Source organism: Oryza sativa, chromosome 8 (genome assembly GCF_034140825.1).
Source record: "Oryza sativa Japonica Group chromosome 8, ASM3414082v1".
NCBI lineage: Eukaryota > Viridiplantae > Streptophyta > Magnoliopsida > Poales > Poaceae > Oryza > Oryza sativa.
Window position 1 is genome coordinate 22,020,046 of NC_089042.1, and position 21,198 is coordinate 22,041,243.

The 21,198-nt window shown below is 42.2% G+C and overlaps 2 protein-coding genes across 2 annotated transcripts; one reads left to right on the top strand and one right to left on the bottom strand.

Moving 5' to 3' along the window:
* The first annotated feature begins 2,869 nt into the window (after positions 1 to 2,869).
* LOC4345718 (uncharacterized) lies at positions 2,870 to 3,823 on the top strand. The gene has a single exon (XM_015795347.3). It carries the CDS (start codon positions 3,090 to 3,092, stop codon positions 3,582 to 3,584), a length of 495 nt encoding a protein of 164 aa, XP_015650833.1. The 5' UTR covers positions 2,870 to 3,089; the 3' UTR covers positions 3,585 to 3,823.
* Positions 3,824 to 9,032: 5,209 nt separating this feature from the next.
* On the bottom strand, positions 9,033 to 10,330 carry LOC136351493 (serine/threonine-protein phosphatase 7 long form homolog). The gene is made up of 3 exons (XM_066303664.1): positions 9,946 to 10,330; positions 9,554 to 9,852; positions 9,033 to 9,477 (listed from the first exon to the last, which is right to left on the bottom strand). Exons 1-3 carry the CDS (start codon positions 10,270 to 10,272, stop codon positions 9,168 to 9,170), a joined length of 936 nt encoding a protein of 311 aa, XP_066159761.1. The 5' UTR covers positions 10,273 to 10,330; the 3' UTR covers positions 9,033 to 9,167.
* Between the last annotated feature and the right edge of the window lie 10,868 nt (positions 10,331 to 21,198).

Genomic DNA, 21,198 nt, shown 5'->3' on the forward strand with positions numbered 1-21,198 from the left:
ATATAGAGAAACAAGTTGCAATTCGATACAGCCGATTTCGTTGATAGTGGTGTCGTCCTGTGTGTGGCACAGTGTCGGCCGATTTCGTTGATTGTGTGACTGCTCCGCTAACACGCATGTCAACAAACGCTGTGATATTTAGCAGTTCATCAGTGCTAGCTGCAGCACCTGCTTCCAGCGGCAGAGCTTGCATCAATGCATTCACACTTCGTTGGTGTGAGATAGGGTGAGAAAACAACTCGTCTCCGCGCGCACGCTTCCCAAACTACTAAACGGTGTGTATTTTGCAAAAAAATTCTATAGAAAAGTTGTTTTAAAAAATCATATTAATCCATTTTTAAAATTTAAAATAGTTAATACTTAATTAATCATACACTAATGACTCACCTCGTTTTGCGCATCTTCCCAATCTCCTTTTTCTTAAACTCACCCTTAAGCCTTTTCGGCCTTAACTGCGCACGCGTGGATATGTGGGCTGACTGCGGGTTCTGGCGGAAACCCACGAGGTGCCCAGCGGGTATACTTGTGGGAAGATGCCTCAAACTTCTATGCGGACAGTGCGGGACGCGGGGCGGGCCGCCGCAATCCGTGAAACAACCAATGGCTGTGTTTAAATCCAAACTTCACTCCTTTTTCATCACATTAACCTGTCACATACACAACTTTTCAGTCACATTATTTCCAATTTCAACCAAAATTTAAACTTTCGATCCAACTAAACACAGCCATTGATTCTTGAAACGGACTGCGCAAATGTTGCTTATTCTATAGCACTGAATGAAAACGACAGATCCCGTCTCTGGCTCGTGTTGAGGGAGGTTCGGTCTGCTATCCCCATTGTTCCTTCTTTCCGCGTTGAGGTAATCTGCAGAGAGGCAAATGCGGTGGCGCATGGTCTCGCTCAGCTAGCTAGGAGAACGAAACAGTCTATGGTTTGGCGTGAGCAAGCTCCGGAGTGTGTTTCTGAGCTGTTGGCTTGCCATTGTAATCCTACTTTTAGTTGATCGATAAAGTTCTCCGGTTCCCCGCAAAAAAAAAAAGAAAAGAAAAAGAGAGTGTGGCGAAAGAACAAACATCAGTCAACTCTGGAGCCAAAAAAGAGCAATTTTACTATCACGTGGCCAACTGGTTACTGTGCATATCCGATTATCTCAACTTCTCAAGGAGGAAAAAACGGGAGTCTATATATATATGTCAATCTGTCAGTCTGACCTAACTAATTCAGAGCTGCACGCACCTTGATTGATCTACAATTCTACTCTAGTACATGATTAAGTTGACGTGTTCGACACTAATTCTCACACACTTCGTTATAATATTCCATAATTCAGAATTAATTATTAAGGTTAGCAGATAATTGATGCTAACTTATGAATTGTAAACCCATTCTTTGATTAAGATCCGAGGAGAACAAGCTGATTTTTACTGGTTCCACGGCAACATACATAAGACACGTCTTTTTCCCGATTAACATAAGACACGTTGTGCTCATGGACAAGCAACAGTATGTAGAATTGTAAGTTACATTTTCAAACTCAACAACTAACTTGAGAGTTATTCATGATTTATATTCCCAAAGTTTGACTTATACATTGTCCTAAACGACTTACGGAGGGAGTATTTATTACCATACACACTCATCACTTGCTCATTAGCTTATCATTTTGATCTGCTGCCCAAATGTAATTTAAAAAACTTAATTTTAAAATAATTAGAGTTATTTAATCATAGTTTTATTTTTCAATATTAACTTTTAAACCAGCACATATATTAAAAGTTTTACCTATAAATAACTTTTTTATTGTTTATTATTTTTTCATTGCGAGTTACTTCTTCCATTTCATATTATAAGTCACTTTGACTATTTTTCTAGTCAAACGTTTTTATATTTCACTAATTTTATAGAAAAAATGACAACATCACAACACCAAATTAGTTTTTGTTAAATGCAACATTAAATATATTTTAATAATACGTTTGTTTTGTGTTAAAAACAATGCTATATTTTTCTATAAATTTAGTTAAACTAAAAAAGATTAATCAAAAGAATATCAAAACGACTTATAATAGAGTAGTGGTTAACGAAAATGGAACAATATCATATAGATCATGCGACATTCTTTAATTCAAAACTTTAGAATTCTAGGCAAGGTTTATCTTTTTTTTAAAAAAAAGGTACTGGTGTTAAGGTTTAATAAAATGGTAGCACTGCAGTAGCTGACGACTGAGTAAAAGTGAAACGTTTAAAATAGCTTAGCTTAGCTAGCTTGCTCGTGCAGCCGAGCGGCGCCGGCAATTTCTCACCGGACCATCGCTTGGCCTCGAAGCATCTTTGTACCCAAGTGATAAGCTAGACGCGCTGGAGTGCTGGACCGTGTGGGCGCCCTGCCGTGCCGTGATCGCGTTGCCGATCGCGAGCGGCAATCTTTGACCCCCGCGACCGCGTACCTGTCGTCCCCCGGCGTACGCGCAGTATCCACTATCCAGCAGCACGAGCGCGCGCAACACACAAGTCACAATCGTTTGCTGGATGGAGCAGCGGTCCAACGACTGGCCGCTGGTTTGTTGGTCCCGTCAGTTGCGATTCGTTTGGACGCCGTCAGCAATGATTGCCTTGCTAGCAGCTGCTTGATTGCCAGGTAATAGCGGAGACAGCAATACTCTACTAGTAGAGTAGCACTACTAGTTAATGACGTAATGACCAAGTACTCGTGCACGCACGACGTGTATGCATGTACCGACGTACGCTACATTCCGTGCAGTTTCTTTACACCGAGTAACTTATTTACTGCACACGCCAACATACATCAGGGCTGACATTTCCAAGCGTCTCTCCGCTATATGAACGCGGATGCACACACAAGGGAACGCCTCTTGCTCTCCACAAACTTTCCATCACCACCTTTCGGGCGTTAACCAAACGCATCGTTCGTTCGTCTCTCTCTCGCTCGGCCCGCGTTCGGTTGCTTGTCACGACTCGAAAGCCTCAACGACAAAGAGGAGGACAAAGTAAGCGCGGCTAAGCTTCGTGCAGGCGCGCACGCCAAGTCGTCTTCGCCGGTGGTCAACGTCTCCACCGATCGATCGAGATGGCGTCGCCGGAGAGGCGATCGTCCACGACGACGACGTCGTCGCTCCTCGGCAGCTTTCGGACGGCGGTCAAGAAGGTCCGGTTCCTGCTCTCCTTCAGCGCGACGCGGTGGATCCTTTCCTCCATCGTCGGCTCGCGCGCCGGGCCGCGGCGCCGCGTCAGCTTCGGCCCGGCGGCGCGGCCGCCTAGCCTGCTCGACTACGAGGGCAGCGCCATCGTGTCGCCGCCGGCCAGGTCGGGGGCGCCGTCCAGGACGGCGAGCCTGGGGCCGTCGCCGGCGAGGACCGTGACGCGGACGAGCAGCGCGGCGTCCTCGGAGCTGCTGAGGACGTCGAGCGCCGGGTCGTCGTCGTCGTCGCCCGCCGGCGGCGGCGGCGACGACGACATCGACCGGCGAGCCGAGCTGTTCATCGCCAACTTCTACAAGCACATACAGATGGAGCGGCAGGTGTCGCTGCAGCTTCGGTACTTGGACAGGACGCCATCCAGGTGATGGATTTTTCGTACGTGGCAGGATCGATTTTTACAAAAAGTATCTCATCATCAAAAGCCAAAAAAAAAAGAAAAGGGTATGTGGATTTAGATGGGTGTTTTTCGTTCCATCATTTCTCCACATCTTAATTTTGGATTGTTTTCATGAGATAGATACTTTATTGATTCTTTTTATTGAGAGTTTGTAAATCTCTATCTCTATCTCTACTATTATAAAAATTGAAGATGTTTTTATCGGTACTATGGTACGTCATCCGAGCATAAGTAAGTTTTTAAGTTCGTTTGCTTTTATAAAAAACATAAGTAATAATATAAGGAATCTCTTTAAAAAACACACATGCTAACTTGAGACGATCGGACTCCTAATTATAGCTCCTGATTTTCTAAAAAAAATATATATCCAAACAAGTTCTCATAGTAAATTTCACCTTAACTAAAAAAAAGTATAACAATAATAAAATTAAAATAGCATTTTCCCGTTGCAATGCACATGTATTTTTTCTAGTCTCTACTATTATAAAAATTGAAGATGTTTCCACTCGAATTTTGGTACATCATCCGTGTTTGAATAAGTTTTAATTTTATGTTTCTGTCAAATCATTTCCTTTTTTTTTCCTTACACCGCCAAACTGTTCCTCTTATCCGAGATGGGCGGGCCAGCACATTTAAACACGCACACAGCGATCGGGCCCGTGCCTGAGTCTGCTTTCCACATGTGCCTTTGCGCGCCGCCGTGATTGGGCCCGCAACGTCCTCTCACTCGCGATTTTTTACATGCCCCACTAGGCCCGCAACACCCTCACAAGCGCGATCTGCCCTTGCCGCATGTCTTACTGGGATCGCGTCGCCCTCGCGCACGATTTAAAAATTGAAGATTGTTTTGTCAAAACTATGGTACGTCATCCATATTCGATTCCCGTCACGCGTAACATTCATGGCGAAGTGACACTCGCGAGCAAACTGCGAAAGAGAGTCCGTGCAATGTGGATATCAAGCGAATGAAACTCGCATAGTCCGTGTGGATATCACGTACGTCATTGCCCGGATCATCCGATTCTTGAGACATGTTAGCATGATTTCAAGTTAGTCTTTACACATGCTCGTACGTACTACCAGGGATACAGTTACAAATAATCCATAAGAATAAATTTTACTTTCAAAAAGAACATGCCAACTGAAATAAAGAACGATCGAAGTTGTTGATTCCGTCCGTCATCAATTCCTGCCCGACTTGAGAGAAAGCTGGACAACAAATCGAGCTTGTGTTTGAAGTCCTCATTGTTTGGCTTATGCTTATTCCTATAAGCCAAATTTTAAAATTTTGAACTTAATTCTGAATTCAACTTTTTGGTTTTTTTTATTGTACTTTATTTTACAACATTTGCTTTTGAGTCGCTAAGAACATGTATATAAAATATTTGCACACAAATAGTCTTTTATTTGGTAATAAGTGATTCGGATAAGCACATGAATAACCGAAACAATGGATTGTGATTATTTATCCACTAACACAAATGTACAAATTATATTGGCCCTACCCGTTGCAACGCACAGACATCTTTTCTAGTCTTTATTATTCTAAAAATTGAAGATGTTTTTGCCTGTACTTTGCTAATTCATCAGTGTATGAGTCGGTTTTTAAGTCTGTTCCCTTTTAGAAATACAGATCCGTATTTGAGTAGCAAAATCCTAATAACTACACTAAGTGGGGATCACTTGTATAGTATTATAGGATTTGGTAATAAGTGAATCGGATAAGCACATGAATAAACGAAACAATGGACTGTGATTATTTATCCACTGTTATTTATGCACTGACACATATGTACAAATTATATTGGCCCTACCCGTTGCAACACACATACATCTTTTCTAGTCTTTATTATTCTAAAAATTAAAGATGTTTTTGCTTGTACTTTGCTAAGTCATCAGTGTATGAGTCGGTTTTTAAGTCTGTTCCCTTTTAGAAATACAGATATGTATCTGAGTCATTTTTGGAAATACAAAAGAAGTCATATAAGAAATCTTTTTAAAAAATTTGTATGCTAACTTGAAATGATCGAACTCCTAATTGTAGCTCATGATTTTCTAAAAAATACATATCCAAGCGAATTCCAATAGTGCATTTCACCTTAACTAAACCATATAACCTTAACTAAACCATATAACAATAATAAGATTAAAATAACCATCACTCGTTGCAACACACGGGCTTTTTTTCTAGTCTCTACTTACTTGAAAAATTCAAAATGTTTCCTTCGTCCAACAAAAATAAAAAAGCAAAAAAAAAAGTCCGATTGCTCTTATAAAGCGAAGAAAAAAAAATAGCGTATAACCGATTCTCCTTAAAAACGAAAAAAAGCCCGAGAAAAAATAGCGGAAAAAATAACTAAAAAAAGTCGGTTTCCCAAAGTGGCGAAAAAACAATAAAAATCTGGTTTTCGTCGTCAGTAAAAAAAGCAAAAAAAAAAAGAACATGCTAGGAAGAAAAGTCAGAAAGAAATGTGCCATTTCTGAAAAATGGTTTGGGAAAACCACACAAGAAAAAAACACAGTTTATAAAAAGCATGCCGCTCTGAAAAAACTATTAGAAAAAATACCGTTTATAAAAAACCGGGTTGAAAAAACAATCGGATTTAACATGAGAAAAAATCGTTGTTTCTAAAAACGGTTTGAGAAATACTGTCTGACTTAACAAGAGAAAAAAACCATCATTTCTAAACAAAGGTTAGAGAAAACTGTCCGACTCAACGCGAGAAAAAAAAACTGCCGTTTATAATAAGAACCGCTCCGAAAAACCGTCCGAATCAACGCGAGATAAAATTGATGGACGCTTGGGTTGGATAGGATCCATCAATTTTTTTTCCATTTCCTATACGACTTTTGTTTCCTCATCTATTCTATTCTCATGTATTGGAGACCCTGCACGTCTCTGTATGCAATTACTAGACTATTTGTTTTTGTTAAGTATAGCTACTATTCTTGATAACATTTGATATGGAAATAATATTAAAATATAAACATATTTTAAATTGTTATTTAGATAAGAGTGCACAATGACTCTATTTTGTGTAGACTTGACCATGCGAGGCAGTGTAGGATTTGATTGATCCTATTATTGGTTGCAAGAATGAGATTAAAAGAGTATTTTAGATTATATGCATGTTGTCATATGAATAATCCAATTATTTTAGGTAAATTAAGCTTTGGTAAGGTTGCCATCGTCGAGGTTGGACCATTACATTGAAGATGTTCCAAGTTTCTGATTATCTTAGCTATAAATGATCCATACAAACATTGTCATTGAAATAGTTATGCATAGAAAACGTATATTATGATTATATTTTTTTTTCACCGATTGCAATGCACGGACATTTTCGCTAGTTATTATAAAAGTTCAAGGTGTTTTTGTCTCAAATCTTCGTACGCCGTCCGAATTTTTTTCGTCGTCGCGTCGGCTTAGTTCCCGCATGTCACTCAGAGATGCACACACGCTATTCCACACATGTGATAGAGGAAAGAATTTTTTTTATTTATAATTTTTTTTATTAAAAGTTTTACAAAAATAATTTTCCATTTTGAAAATTGACGGAATTAGTCGCCTACCGCCCTCTGGGAGGGCGATTTTTAAAAATCGCCCTCCCAGAGGGCGGCGAAAATGACGTGGCAGCCGGCCGTTCGCTCTCGGGCGACGGCCGTCAACGAAATTTGCAGGCGGCCCCCTTGCCGCCCTCCGCTAGGGCGATTTTATACTGTGCGGGGGGCCGCCTGCAAATGGGCGGCGAGGGGGGGCATGGAATTTTGCAGGCGGCCCCCTTGCCGCCCTCCGCTAGGGCGATTTTCTACTGTGGGGGGGGCCGCCTGCAAATGGGCGGCGAGGGGGCATGGAATTTTGCAGGCGGCCCCCTTGCCGCCCTGGGGGAGGGCGATTTTGTACTGTGCTCTATATTTTTTTATAAATATCAATAGTTATCAAATCTTTTTATATTGAAAACTATACAAGATTAAAATCTCCAAGACTGGTAAAATACAATTTTATTATTTTTTAGGGCATATTTGGATTGTTACCGTACAAATATTTTGTTAGTGCCAAAATATAAGCAAGTTTTGGCACTACCAAATATTTGGTAAGGTAAAATTGCATTTGATCATATTTGGTTTGCTGCCAAAATGTAAAATTGTAGTGAAGAATGTTCTACATAATCTCAAATCTAGATTACGTATTACCAATGAATAGGCTTCCATTTTCGTGTGTGGTGTGCTAGTGGGAAAGAAGATATGAAGAGGTTGCCTTCAGATTGTCAATTATATAGCGTCGTTTTCACTGCAATATATGTGAACTCAATGAGATACATTATTCATTAGATGTGACAAGACGATCACGCGTGGGCGTGATTCACTTTATGTCAACAGGCAGCGCCGAAAGTTGATAGTGATAACTCGAGCTGCCGCTTTTCATGTGTGCTGTTGTGGACTGTGCGCGCTACTGGATATGGCACTACCGTGAAGCGCCGAAAGTGTGTTGTTGTGAGCATAAGTTGTTCAAGCACCATATGAATGAAAAGAACTACGTAGACGAGACAAACACAAGTAGTACTGCAGTAGTAATAGCAAAAGTAGTACTGCTTTACAAGTTTGTAAGCCAAAAGAAACGGTCACATAAGGACTGAAGAGGTAGAACACTACTGACGAGGCCTCTTACCCCTGTCCCTCCTACCCTGCGCCCTAATGTGCCCCTGGGAGTACGTGAGTCGGTCCGGGGGTACGGCACGGCCAACCCGTCCTGCCTGTACAGGTGTGACCTCTGGCTGCTCCTGAGTGTGCGCCTCTGGAGCTCCTCCAAGCTGAGAGGAGCCTAGTACGTCCTGGTGGTCTGCACCGTGCAAGTCGTCGTCGTAGAACTGGCTAGTAGGACCAGTCCTACCGGCGTGAGACGAAGAGGCCCCAGTACCGAAGATCCCGGCTACATATCCTGCTGGACAAGGACCATCAGTTTCGTACAAGTATTTAACAGTAGTAATAAAAAGTAAAGTACCGTGTGGGCGAGGGATCGACGCTCCGTGAGAGGAAGAGCTGGCGAACGCGCCCGAAGAGGTGGCGAACGCCCCTGCGGAGCTCGCGGAAGCGCCGGTCGTGCCTGCGAACGCGCTCGAAGGCAGACGAGGTCCTGCGATGAGGAAACGTGCAGTTAAAACATGGTGATATATTCGTGCAAAAGCTGAAACAAAAATGAACTAATATCTGGGCTGAACTGTACCGTGCGAAACCGGTGCTGTAGGTCGCACTGCTCCGAAGCTAGGGGCGCTCGAAGGCAAACGAGGTCCTGCTCCGACGGTAGGCGCGCGAGGCCGTGGGTGTACCGGACCAGCTGGAGGTACGACGTCCATGGCGCTGCGACAGGAGAAGACGCGCATGACCGCACGCATCTTCTCCTGCATCCGGGCGAAGGTCACCCTCTGCTCAACGTCAGTCAAGTGCAAACCTCTGTTCAACCTCACCTGGACTGCGGTGATATCGGCACTGATATCCCGTGTGGCATCAGCCTATGCAAGATGGAAATAAAAAATTCAGTAGTTGTCCTATATTATGCAAGATAAATGAAATAATTGTTGGAAGTAATACAAATTGGACGTACCGCCACGAAGTAGTCTCGGTCACGGTGCGTGGGATACGCGTCCGTGACAGCGGCAACGTGCGGCTCTGGGGCGTCTGGAGTGAAGGTCACACGCGCACGAGTGCGAGGAAGGTACCAGCGAAGGTAGTCACGGTAGTTCTTCTCCGTGTATGGGAAGAGCTCGTTGATCACCTCCTCTGTAGCTAACACCCAGTCGTCAACGTACTGCTGTACACGTGGAGCCCAAAGTGCGCCTGCTAGCTGTCCCCGTCGAGTCAACCTGTGAAGAGAGGTAAATTATATGGCTCGATGATGTAATTATCATAAAAATTTAGAAATGAACAATCCGAACTCACGAGTGGTCGGCAGGGGGGACGGTCGGCTGCACGTTGCCCGGAAACACCTGCCTAAGTCCGAACTGTCTCATCACACGCTGCGGGCAGTGAGGCTCAACGAAAATGTCGAACACCATCGGCAGGATGGTGAGCCAGTAAGCCTGGTCGCGTGTGCACAAGGACGAAAGTCCTAGCGGTGCTCTCGCAGCAACGGCCTCTTCTGTGTACGGCTCCCAGATGACGTCGCTCGGCTGGAGACGGTCAAACTCGAACACGAAGTCCGGGTAACCACGTCTCACCTGGACGTGAGCGTAACGACGCTGCAATAAACATGATCGGAATTAGACATGTTATGTGAAGGAAAAAAAAAGAAGACGACTGATAAACTTATAACGCAGCGAAGTTGCACTAACCCCACGTCGACACCAGTAAGTCCCCATCGTGGGACCGTCCTCTGGCCACTGCGCGCTGCGACCAACCCCGTAGGGTGCGCTGTCCACCACTGGTCGCCCTATGGCAAACCTCTCGGCTGCCCAAAGCTGAAGCAACATAGGGCAGCCAGCGATGATCGCTCCCGCGTCAGTCTTCGTGCACGCCTCACAGAGGGCACGGTACGTGGCTGCTAGCACGGCAGAACCCCAGCTCCACTGTGGCACGTCCTGTGGCTGAGCATCCGCGATGGACCGTGCGTAGTGGACCAGCCGGAAGTCCACAGCGTGCCCGTGGGTGCTAGTGAACATCACCCACCCGAACAACCACAACAGGTACGCCTCAAGGGAGCGTCGGACCGAGTAATCGTCAGCGTCAGGGTGCAGACGGTCCGCCTACAATTAAGAATGAAATGTTAGTACAAAACACTCATCCGGTGCAAATAAGCATGTATGATAATAACAACTTATTTACTTACAGTGAACTGGAGCAACCAAGCCTTGCTAGGCCCGACTGTAGAGTACGGAGGAAGGGTGTTGGCCGGTCCTAGGTGTGGAAGGCGCATCACCTGCTCGAAGCGCGCAGTGATATCCTCCTTCCACCCAAAAACACCGTCCACGGGACCAACTGGTGCTCCCGCCAGCGGTAGCCCGAGCAGGTACGACACGTCCTGCAGTGTCGGAGCCATCTCCCCACAGGGAAGGTGGAACGTGTGCGTCTCAGGTCTCCAGCGGTCTACAAGAGCGGCAAGGAGTGACCGGTCTGCATCCCACCGCTTCGCTGGGTCACGGTCGTCCGCCGCCGCCTCAACAAGCCTACAAAGTGGTAGAAGGACTGCCGCACGCAACCTGTATAGAGCAAACTTCAAACATAAGTACAACACAAAGCAAAGTTGAGTTGAAATGTGAACATACGCGTACCAAGGAACGTGACGGGGGTCGACACGCAACCACTCGCGCGACGTGCGTGGACGGAAGGTGCCGAGCTGTGCACCCTCGACTGCTGACAGGAACGAGCGGTGGTTCCTGTCAATCCCACGGTTCAACAGCGCCGGTGTGTCGTACGCCATACCTGCATCAAATAGGTTGATCAGAAACATATAAATAATTAGTTCAACATAAGTAATAAATGTTCATAAGCGAATTACTAACACATATTAAACAAGAGTACAAACAAACAAAAGTGTTTAGTCCGAACACTCATCACGATAACATTATGATACAACACCGAATAGTTCGCAATACTACTAGTACAACAATAGTCTGAGGTACTCATTACAACAACATTGAATTGAAATTACACGATAGAAGTATTTAGTCCGAACACTCATTACATCACAACAGCATTTTATTTCCTAAATCGAAAGCATTGTTACACCATGGAATCGCCTGCTGCGCGACGACGCCTTGGCCTTGCGCGCGTGCTTGTTGTTCCTTCACCAGGTGGTCGCCTACCATCACTTGCCTGTCCAGATGGACTAGCATCAGCGCCGCTTGGAACTTCTGCATTCTTCGGGCATTTCTTGTAAGTATGGCCGCGCAGATCACACTTGCTGCAGCGTAAAGTCCTCCCACCTGCTTCTGACTCATCCATATCATTTCTGATGCGTCTAGTTTGGCGTCGACCCTTTTTCACCCTTAACTTAGATGGATCTGGAATATAAAAAACTTGGGCACTCAGCGTTGTGTAAGATCCTGAGATCCCGAACCCATATATCTCCTCACTCCATGTATGAAAGATTGCTTCTTTCCTGAAATAATTTGAGACGTACACATTGGGAGATATGCCACAATCACCGGCAGCAGCAAGAACGTGTGAGCAAGGAAGGTGATGAAGCTTCGGCTTCATACAACTGCAGGTACATCCACCATCCGCCTTCAAGACACATTCCTGCACGGCTTGCTTGCGATAGATACCACGCCTGCTCCTATCAACACACATTATTTCATACCGATGCACTTGTGTGCCTTGAGCAACAACTCTATGTCTCCGTGCCTTTTTGATTTTATCTTCCATGTACTTTGTCACTACGTTGCCAAACACTATGTTGTTATCGGCCATGGACGGACCAATTTTCTTGTATCGATCCCTAAAGTAGGCTTGCGTGCCGTGAAGGATGAATTCAACAATAGCAACCAATGGAAGTACCCGAACTCCTCGCATTACCCAGTTGTACACCTCTGCCAAATTGGTTGTCATTATGCCATACCGAGATCCATCGGTGTCGAACAATAGAGACCACTTCTCCTTAGGCTCATTCTCAATCCACTGAGTGAAATTTCTGATGGACGACCCTGACCTCCTTCTCATTGTTGGTGGGTCATCATGTAATGCACCAAGAGGTATGGGAGGCTCGTCACCTTCAACTTGTGGTCTGCGAGATTGCTCATCTGTTTGCTTCGTTGTCAACTCATCCAACTTGTCCCACAACTCATTAAATTTCTTCTCTTGGTTCTGTGCACAGAGCCTCTTAAAGAGCTCCATAAGATGCTTGTTCTTGAATTGCTTGTAGAAATTTGCACCCATGTGACGCATGCACCACCGACTCCGAACATCAGGCCACTTAGCTGGAAGTCCCTTCTCATCCCAACCGTTCTGCAAGTAGTCAATAGCCCGCAACATACCCGCATGACGATCATGTATAAGGCAAACGTTGGGCCTCATACGCACCACTGCAATGTGCACTCTCTCTAGGAACCAGTACCAGCTTTCAGTGTTCTCACTCTCTACAAATGCAAAAGCCATAGGTAGAACCTGATTGTTCCCATCACACCCAATTGCTGTCAATATCTGACCTCGGTATTTACCTGTCATAAAAGTTCCATCTATGCATAGAACAGGTCGACAATGCACAAAAGCATTGATGCAAGCACCCAATGAGAAAAAGGCTCTTTGCAGCACACTCTTTGTTCGATCATCAACCGATGTAAATGTATGTAGGTCATAGTAAGTATTATTATTCCTCTGGGCAATGGTGGCTAACAAACGAGGCAAATTATCATAAGAAGCTTCAAATGTGCCATACCTCATCTCAATGATCTTTTGTTTGGCTCTCCAGGCCTTTGCATAGCTTATGGTGTACTTGAATTTGTTCTCGATGTGCGTAATAATTGATTTTGGTTCAAAGCCAATGTTACCAACAACACTGCTGTACATCTCACTTGCCACAAAAGCTGAAGTGATGTTTCGGTGATACTTCTCCACCCCTTGTAAGTAGCACTTGTGCTCGGTCACAATGCTAACTTTCCAATAATCATTCCATTTACCCTTATATGCATGGACACGCCACGGACAATCTTCCTTCATGCACCTCACTTCATACACATAATTTGTTGACTTGACCACCCTAAACTCTCTCTGCAAGGAAACTGCCCAATGCTTCACCGCCTCCTTCATCTCATCCTTATGAGCATACCTTGCACCCTCAATTACCTCGTTCTCCTTATACTCCCAGGGTACATGATCACCCTCTGATATAACAAGTCCAGAGAAGTCCTCATTTGCCCAATCAGTGGCCATTACATCACCTTCCTCATCGGATGATGCGTCGTCCTCCGCTTGCTCATTATCCGAATCTTCCCTCTCCATTTCATCAACAATTATACCGACTCTCTCCCCCTCATCCGCCATGCCCATGGCCTGCTCCTCCCTTGGTTGATTTTCCTCATTTTCCATCGATGGTCCAACAACATCCCCTGTATTGCTAGGACCCTCCACATCTTCGGTTCGCATTGAAACATTTGTATCTTTCTCTTGTACCGACACAAATATAACGAGGGGCCATGACCGTTCAAAAGCCATTTCCACATACCGTCTCCAAGCAGCAGTGCTGTCCATCGGCATTAGTTCCCAAAAATAACCTTCTATTGCACGACTCACTACAACAGATACTGACATTGTGTAGACTTCTTGGTCTATTCTAAATCCTCTCAACAACCAACTATAAATTGACTGAAATGTTCTCTCCGCAGGCCTATCGATGCCCTTAGATGTCATTACAAAATCTGACAGATCAACACCATCTGGACCAAATCTAATATTTCCTTCACCGTGAACTATCTGAAATGTGACCTTACTTGACATTGTGCCTGATGAAAACATTAACTGCGTTAACCTCGCATTTCTGTACTACGCCCTAAGTTACATTCTCTACAATATTGTCCTCTAAATATCTAAAAGTACGTTACATTCTCCAGATCAAACTAAACTACATCTTACAATTAACACTACTGTCTATGTCTCAATTCATACTATTATATTCTATGCTCTGGATCTACACATATGTGCTGTGTGCTACAGATGTGCTAAAATATATGGAACTAAAACTAAAACGCAACATATATACTCAAACATAACATATTAGTACAAATGCAAAAGATGTATGGGAGCATACCTGTGATGAAGTGAGCGAACCAGCAGGGCTTCGCCGCTCCCCTTTTGCTGCCCTCCCCTCTCTCTCTTTCGTTTTTTTTGGATTTTTAGTGAATATAATGAAATTTCACAGAGGAGGGACTGGGCTTTATAGGGGGGGGGGGCAAAAATTGCCCTCCCCCAGGGCGGCAAGGGGGCCGCCTGCAAAATTCCATGCCCCCTCGCCGCCCATTTGCAGGCGGCCCCCCGCACAGTACAAAATCGCCCTAGCGGAGGGCGGCAAGGGGGCCGCCTGCAAAATTCCATGCCCCCCCTCGCCGCCCATTTGCAGGCGGCCCCCCGCACAGTACAAAATCGCCCTCGCGGAGGGCGGCAAGGGGGCCGCCTGCAAATTTCGTTGACGGCCGTCGCCCGAGAGCGAACGGCCGTCTGCCACGTCATTTTCGCCGCCCTCTGGGAGGGCGATTTTTAAAAATCGCCCTCCCAGAGGGCGGTAGGCGACTAATTCCGTCAATTTTCAAAATGGAAAATTATTTTTGTAAAACTTTTAATAAAAAAAATTATAAATAAAAAAAATTCATAGAGGAAACCTCACTCGTGAGTCGTGAGTTCTGATCTTTTTTGACCGGCTGGGCCATCTGCCCATCGCCCAAAACTGGGATGGCTCCTAGGCCTCTTGGGCTCTTTCCTGGCCGGTCCTGCTCAGCCAAATAGTTAATAATTTTTTTCTGTTGTATTCCTTGCTTTCACTTATTCATGTTGGTATAAATAAACAGGATAAGATACTTACATTATTTATGATAAATTGGATAATTTTATCAACCCATGAGTTTTTCATCTAACGTTTGTGTTGTGCATCTTTTTCACCGAGACACTTTTAACTATTTGTTATTTTTCTTTCATTGATTCACCAGTTGAATATGTAATATTTGTATTTTTATTTAAAAAAAGCTGGTACATCTTTTTATTTAGTATTTTTCTTGTTTCTTATTTCCCACGTGCTAGCTTGTGTCCGATTCGTATCTCCACGTGTTCACATATATGCCCACGTCTACATAAGAGTAAGGATAATAGTGAGTTATAAACCAACTATAAACTTATGTGAAAGAAAGAGAGAAAAATGAGGAGTGTTGACTCTCGTGCAAGAGTTAGGCTATACACTTGCGAAATTGCTAATTAGCACAAGTCGCGCGCGTTTCTGGCCTACGCAGCCCTCACCCTCGTGCAGTCTATCTCTTCCCTTTTTTTGTTTTTCTTGCTTCTCTTTTTCCGCCGCGGGGAGACCGTGAAACGTTTTTTTGCTGATTTTTTTATTTTAGAAATTGAATCTTTCATCTTTAATTTTTGCTGAAAGTTTTGAATTTGATTTAAAAGTTTTCAAGGTTTAAGTTGAAATTTTTTAAATCTGAGTTGAAAGTTTTCAAATCTTTAGTTCAAAGTTTTGGAATCTTGACTTAAATAGTTGAAAGTTTTTATGATTTGAGGTGAAAGTTTTTAAGTTTGAGTTGAATGTTTTTGAATCTGAGATGAAAGTTTTTAAATCTAAGTTGAAAGTTTTCAAATCTTTAGTTGAAAGTTTTTATATTCGAGTTAAAAGTTTTCAAATCTGACTTGAAAATTTTCAAATCAAGATTTGAAAGTTCCAAAATCTGAGTTGAAAATTTTTAAATTGAAGTTGAAATTATTCAAATCTTGACTTGAAAAATTTTAAATCCGAGTTCAAATCTAGGCTTGAAAGTTTTCAAATCTTAGTTGAAAAGTTTCCAATCCTGAATAAATCTGAGTTGAAAGTTTGTTTCAGTCAGCAAAACAAAGGGAAGAAACTTACGCATGGCGAATTTTTATCCAAAAAAAAGAAACCCGAAGAAAACGACACTAAGCGCTATTAGCGGTGAAAGTGCGCGCCGCCCTCCGCTCCTAGCGCATACGCGCGAAACAGGAACCCCCATACACTTGCTTCAAAACATGTACATTAAATTTGTGATGAGAGAAAGAGAGAGGAGAGAAACAATAAAACCAACCTTATAGTTAACTTATTATACACATTAGCTTTTATATTAACTAATAGTCAATAGTTAATTATACTATTAAACTTTCTCAAAGTGTGTACCGTCTATGTATGTCCACGTCAGCCCACGTGAGAGTTCCGGCCAATATGATCCCATCGCGCGGTGCGCATTGTAACCTGAAACGTATAGTACTGTCTAGGGGTGAAAACGGTACAGAAACTTTCTGGATTCCGGACCTATTTTCGAAAACAGAATCTGTCGGTCGGAATTTTTCGGAAACGGAAACGAATTCGGAAATATTTTCTCGGAAACAGAATCGAAAATGATAATGGCAGTTCCATCGGAACTTGGATCGGTTGGAAACTTTCCGGAAATTTTCTCGGAATTTCCGGAAATTTGGTGACTGAAATACCCTGGATTCTTTTTTCAAGCACAGAATAGTGAATACCATGGTGTTTGGCTGTTATTTTTAAAAAAATATTTGTTATGCACACCTGAAGTTGCATAAGAATTTTTTTTTCCTGCATTGGAATTTATCAATAGCATTACTCTCTTAAACATAGATAATTTATTCCGTAAATTGTATTTTGTGTTGTACTATTGAGACTTAACAATTGGACTTATATGATTGTGTTTTATGATGAATTGTTGACCGTTGAGACTTGAGAATTGGATTTATCAGTTTGAGGGGTTTTTATATTTCGATAAATTTTCGTTACCGTATTCGCGTCGGTTCGTTTTCGCTCCGTTTTCGGTTTTGATAATATTCGATTCCGTTTTCGTATCCAGGGTCTCCGATTCTGATTCCCCAAAAAAATATGAAAACGAAAACGATAAAGGTGGTTTCCATCTGTTTTCGTACCGTTTTCACCCCTAGTACTGTCCATGTAGGAGTCCAATAGATAATGCATACATGAGTCCATTTCAAGTTTGCCCTATACAAGGTATTAATCAAGCATGCATAGGATCGTTGAGTCGTTTTCAAACATAAAATTAATAATAGAAAAAAAATATCACCTATTCACTAAGTATATTTAACATGAAACTAACATTTAAATAGTAGGTACTCCGTTCGTTCCATAGTGTCGACGGGGCGGTCCCTCGAATAGCAGGGAGTAGAGATCCCTCCCCGAGAGTGAAGATCGGACCAGGGGGTTTGACGGTGAGAGGAGCGACGTATATGCAATCGTGATGGGTTCGCGGAACTTGACCACCCAACGAAGAGAGGCAGGCAGGAGTTTATACAGGTTCAGGCCACCCGAAGGTGTAATACCCTACTCATGTGTTGGTGTTCGTTGTCTTCTCTAGATCAGCTAAGTACAATGAATGCCTTTTTAGGCTACAAAGCGAGAGAGTCCAAGCCTTCATCTAATCATCCGTATCGGTCCCCTTCCTTTTATAGTCCAAATCTACTCTTAGTCTTGTCTCATCAGCCGTCTTATCGTTGCCAACTGGTTCTCTAACACAGCCTTTAAGAAACCCTTCGAGTCTTGCAATTCATATTACCCCGGGCTCTCGGGCTCCGTCCGAGACAGTTGGGTTTCTGCCAGTGTGCTCACCACATGGTGTGTGGTGGGCTTGACGAGGCCTTATCTGCTCGAAATAGTGCCACGGTAGCTTCTCTGCCTGTTTGGCTAAATCAAGTGGCACGGGGCATGTGCGACGCGTGTCCCAGGCTCCACCGTCCTAAGTGACTTAGTGATGGTGTCTTGTCCACGTCCTTTCAACTCCAGACTAGCCGAGGATCTCCCCCATAAACCTGTTTCATTTATGGCTGGGCATGCGGCCTCACAGCTAGCTATGGAGCACGCGCAACTTCCCAGCGAGTTCTGAGGTCGCGCCCTCCTGCGTTTAAAGGTGTCGTTGATGAAGGAATATTCCATGATTATGTGTCTTGTATGTTTCGACGCCCCTCTGAGCAGACGGACGTGAGGCATACCAGGACCAAGGTGAGCCCATGGCCTAGAGCAAGGCCGGGCCCGAGGAAAACCTCAATTTACACCTTTATGTTTTGTATGTCTCGACACTCCTCTATCTCGAGTAGTGCGGGACTTGTGCGGGCTATGGTGAGCCCGGGGCGTAGGACCAGACTGGGCCCGAAGCAAACTGTAGCTCGTTCTCTTAAGATATAGATCTTACAGGGTTCTACGCTCCTCCTGCCGAGGACCATAGAATATACAAGGACTAAGATGAGCCCGGGGCCCAGGACAGGACTGGGCCCGAGGCAGACCTTAGGCTATATTCTTAAGGCATATTTGGGGTATGCTTGGGACCCAAGCCAGGTCCCAAGCTACTTTTATGCTTAGAGTTTTGAGTCATATACGCAATATTCCCCCTTAGGTAGGGAGAATCCCATATATGAAATCTTAGGTGGGCCCAGGACACTCCAGAGTGGGCCCCTAGCTACGTCACCCTAGGGTTACTTTTTAATTTTTAAAGACATTCTCAGCATGCTATTTATTTTATAATGATGCTTTTGCCGGATAAATGGGTACCTCGGTTCCTATTTCACCGACACATAGTATAAGATGTTTTGGCTTCTTCATTTCTAATCTAGATTCATTAATTTTCTATGAATTTAAACTATATATATATATATATATATATATATATATATATATATATATATATATATATATATATATATATATATATATATAGTAAATTTGTTTGGTGCTCCATGGTGCCCGGGCACCATTGTTGAAATTGAGTATATACCCAATTCAAATGAGTATGAAACTTTTTCAATTACTTAGGTATTAACATTAACTACTTTACTAACTAGTTTAAAGCAAGTTTGAACTGAATTTGAACTTGTTTTTGTTAGATTTTGATTCTAGGTATATAGCATCCATACATATAATTAGTTAGGTATGTAATCATGGATTGTGAAATAAAGTTAAATTTGAGTTGTTTTGTTGATAAGTATAGGTATGAATCAAATTATTATAACTAGGTATATACTCACAATTTGAAAATTTTGAAAAATTTAAGTGATTTTGTGCATTAGATACCATGGTGCCCGGGCACCATGGTGCCCCATATGAGTGTCCTATATATATATATATATATATATATATATATATATATATATATATATATATATATATATATATATATATATATATATATATCTATGAAACACATATATAAGCTAATTATCACTTTTCCAAATTATAACACAAATTACTGGCCATATACTATTTGTGTTTCCTAATCCACTTTCCTTATCATAATAATCTCCTCTCTTCTCGTGCCAACTCCGTCTACAAACAAACAACCACCCACTCTCTTTTTCCACACGACATCTCACTTAGTCATCTATCACAACACTCCCCCCTTAACGTCTTTGCATTTCCTCCCTCCTCCAATCTCATTCGATATGGTGAGGTTTTTTTTTCGAGTGGACCAATGTGGTGAGGTCACGACGAAGAGATTAAAACGTCGGAATATAAGCGAGTGAAAACAAATAGGAAATATATGTTATATATATGTGAGAAAGCTTTTTTCTACAAAATGTAAGCTAATGTTGGAGCAGAAGAAAAGAAATAAAAAGACATTTTAGATGAGTTAATGAACAAATGAAGAATATATGTTTTTCTTAAAATCTCATATCATAAATATAAACTATAATCATCTTATGTTTAATTTTAGGTTATTCCGTTGCAACACACGAACAACTCAGTACAGAATAATATTGGTCATTGTTTTGAAAAATTTCAAATGTTTTACTTTGTGTATAAATCTTTAGTTGATAGAACTTCAACTGTAAAACAAAATTAATATTAGCTTAAACCACGCAATTCAACTTCAAATACGATTCCAAAACGCGAGGGAGACGAGTTATTTTTACAACAGTATTCGTGACATCAAATTAGCATGTAGCTATATATATATATATATATATATATATATATATATATATATATATATATATATAAGTACGCCTATTCCTATATTACACTCCCGTGGAATAAACCGATCAAACCATAATACACAATGGAGAATTCCGGCGAGGGAGACAAGTTATTTTTACAACAGTATTCATGACATTAAATTAGCATGCACATATATATATAGTCAAGTACATATTACACTACCGTGGAATAAACCAATCAAACCATAATATACAATGGAGAATTCTGACGGTACAGGAAGATATTGCTTATCGTCATTACCGTTGAGCTTCTTGCTTGGACTGCGTCCACGGCGGCAACTAGCAGCGGTGCCGTGGTTAAGAATGGCTTACGTTAGGACTAAGGAATCGATTTTGGAGATAAAAGATAGGGATATGTGACACACACACACACACACACATATATATATATATATATATATATATATATATATATATATATATATATATAAGTAACTAATAAATTAAATTCACATTATTATCGTTAAATCTAATCTCTATAAGATAATATACAGTCTATGTATTTATTTTAATTATTTTAAAAGCATGATCTCGATAATATAAGGTATATGTATTTATATTAATTATTTTAAAAGCACGATCACTAAATGTTTCTTTAAAAAATGCCTCCTTTCCATTAAAACTTTAAAAAACACTGAAACAATTCAACTGCACTTTAATTCTCCTTTTTCCCTTAAAAAATCGATTCGTCCCCCTTAGAAAAACTATACCCTAAAAACCTCTCTAAAGAAATGTAAAAAACCCAACTCGTCATGAAAAAAAGGACTAAAAAAACTAATCCGTATTTTTGTCTCAAAAAATCCTATTGTAATGCATTGCCATATAACTATCAAATAGTCAAAGTAACAACTGACTTCAACAATATATATAGTGCATTGTGATCATTGGATTCATAAAAAGTGTCGTTCTCTAATTTATCC

Bases quoted from the DNA above. Each gene is read 5' to 3' on its own strand.
- LOC4345718 (XM_015795347.3), top strand. From the start codon at position 3,090: ATGGCGTCGCCGGAGAGGCGATCGTCCACGACGACGACGTCGTCGCTC.
- LOC136351493 (XM_066303664.1), bottom strand. From the start codon at position 10,272: ATGTTCACTAGCACCCACGGGCACGCTGTGGACTTCCGGCTGGTCCAC. The intron at 9,853-9,945 runs GTTAGTGCAACT...TGTTTATTGCAG, and splicing joins CTTACTGGTGTCGACGTGGG to CGTCGTTACGCTCACGTCCA. The intron at 9,478-9,553 runs GTGAGTTCGGAT...CTCTCTTCACAG, and splicing joins GTCCCCCCTGCCGACCACTC to GTTGACTCGACGGGGACAGC.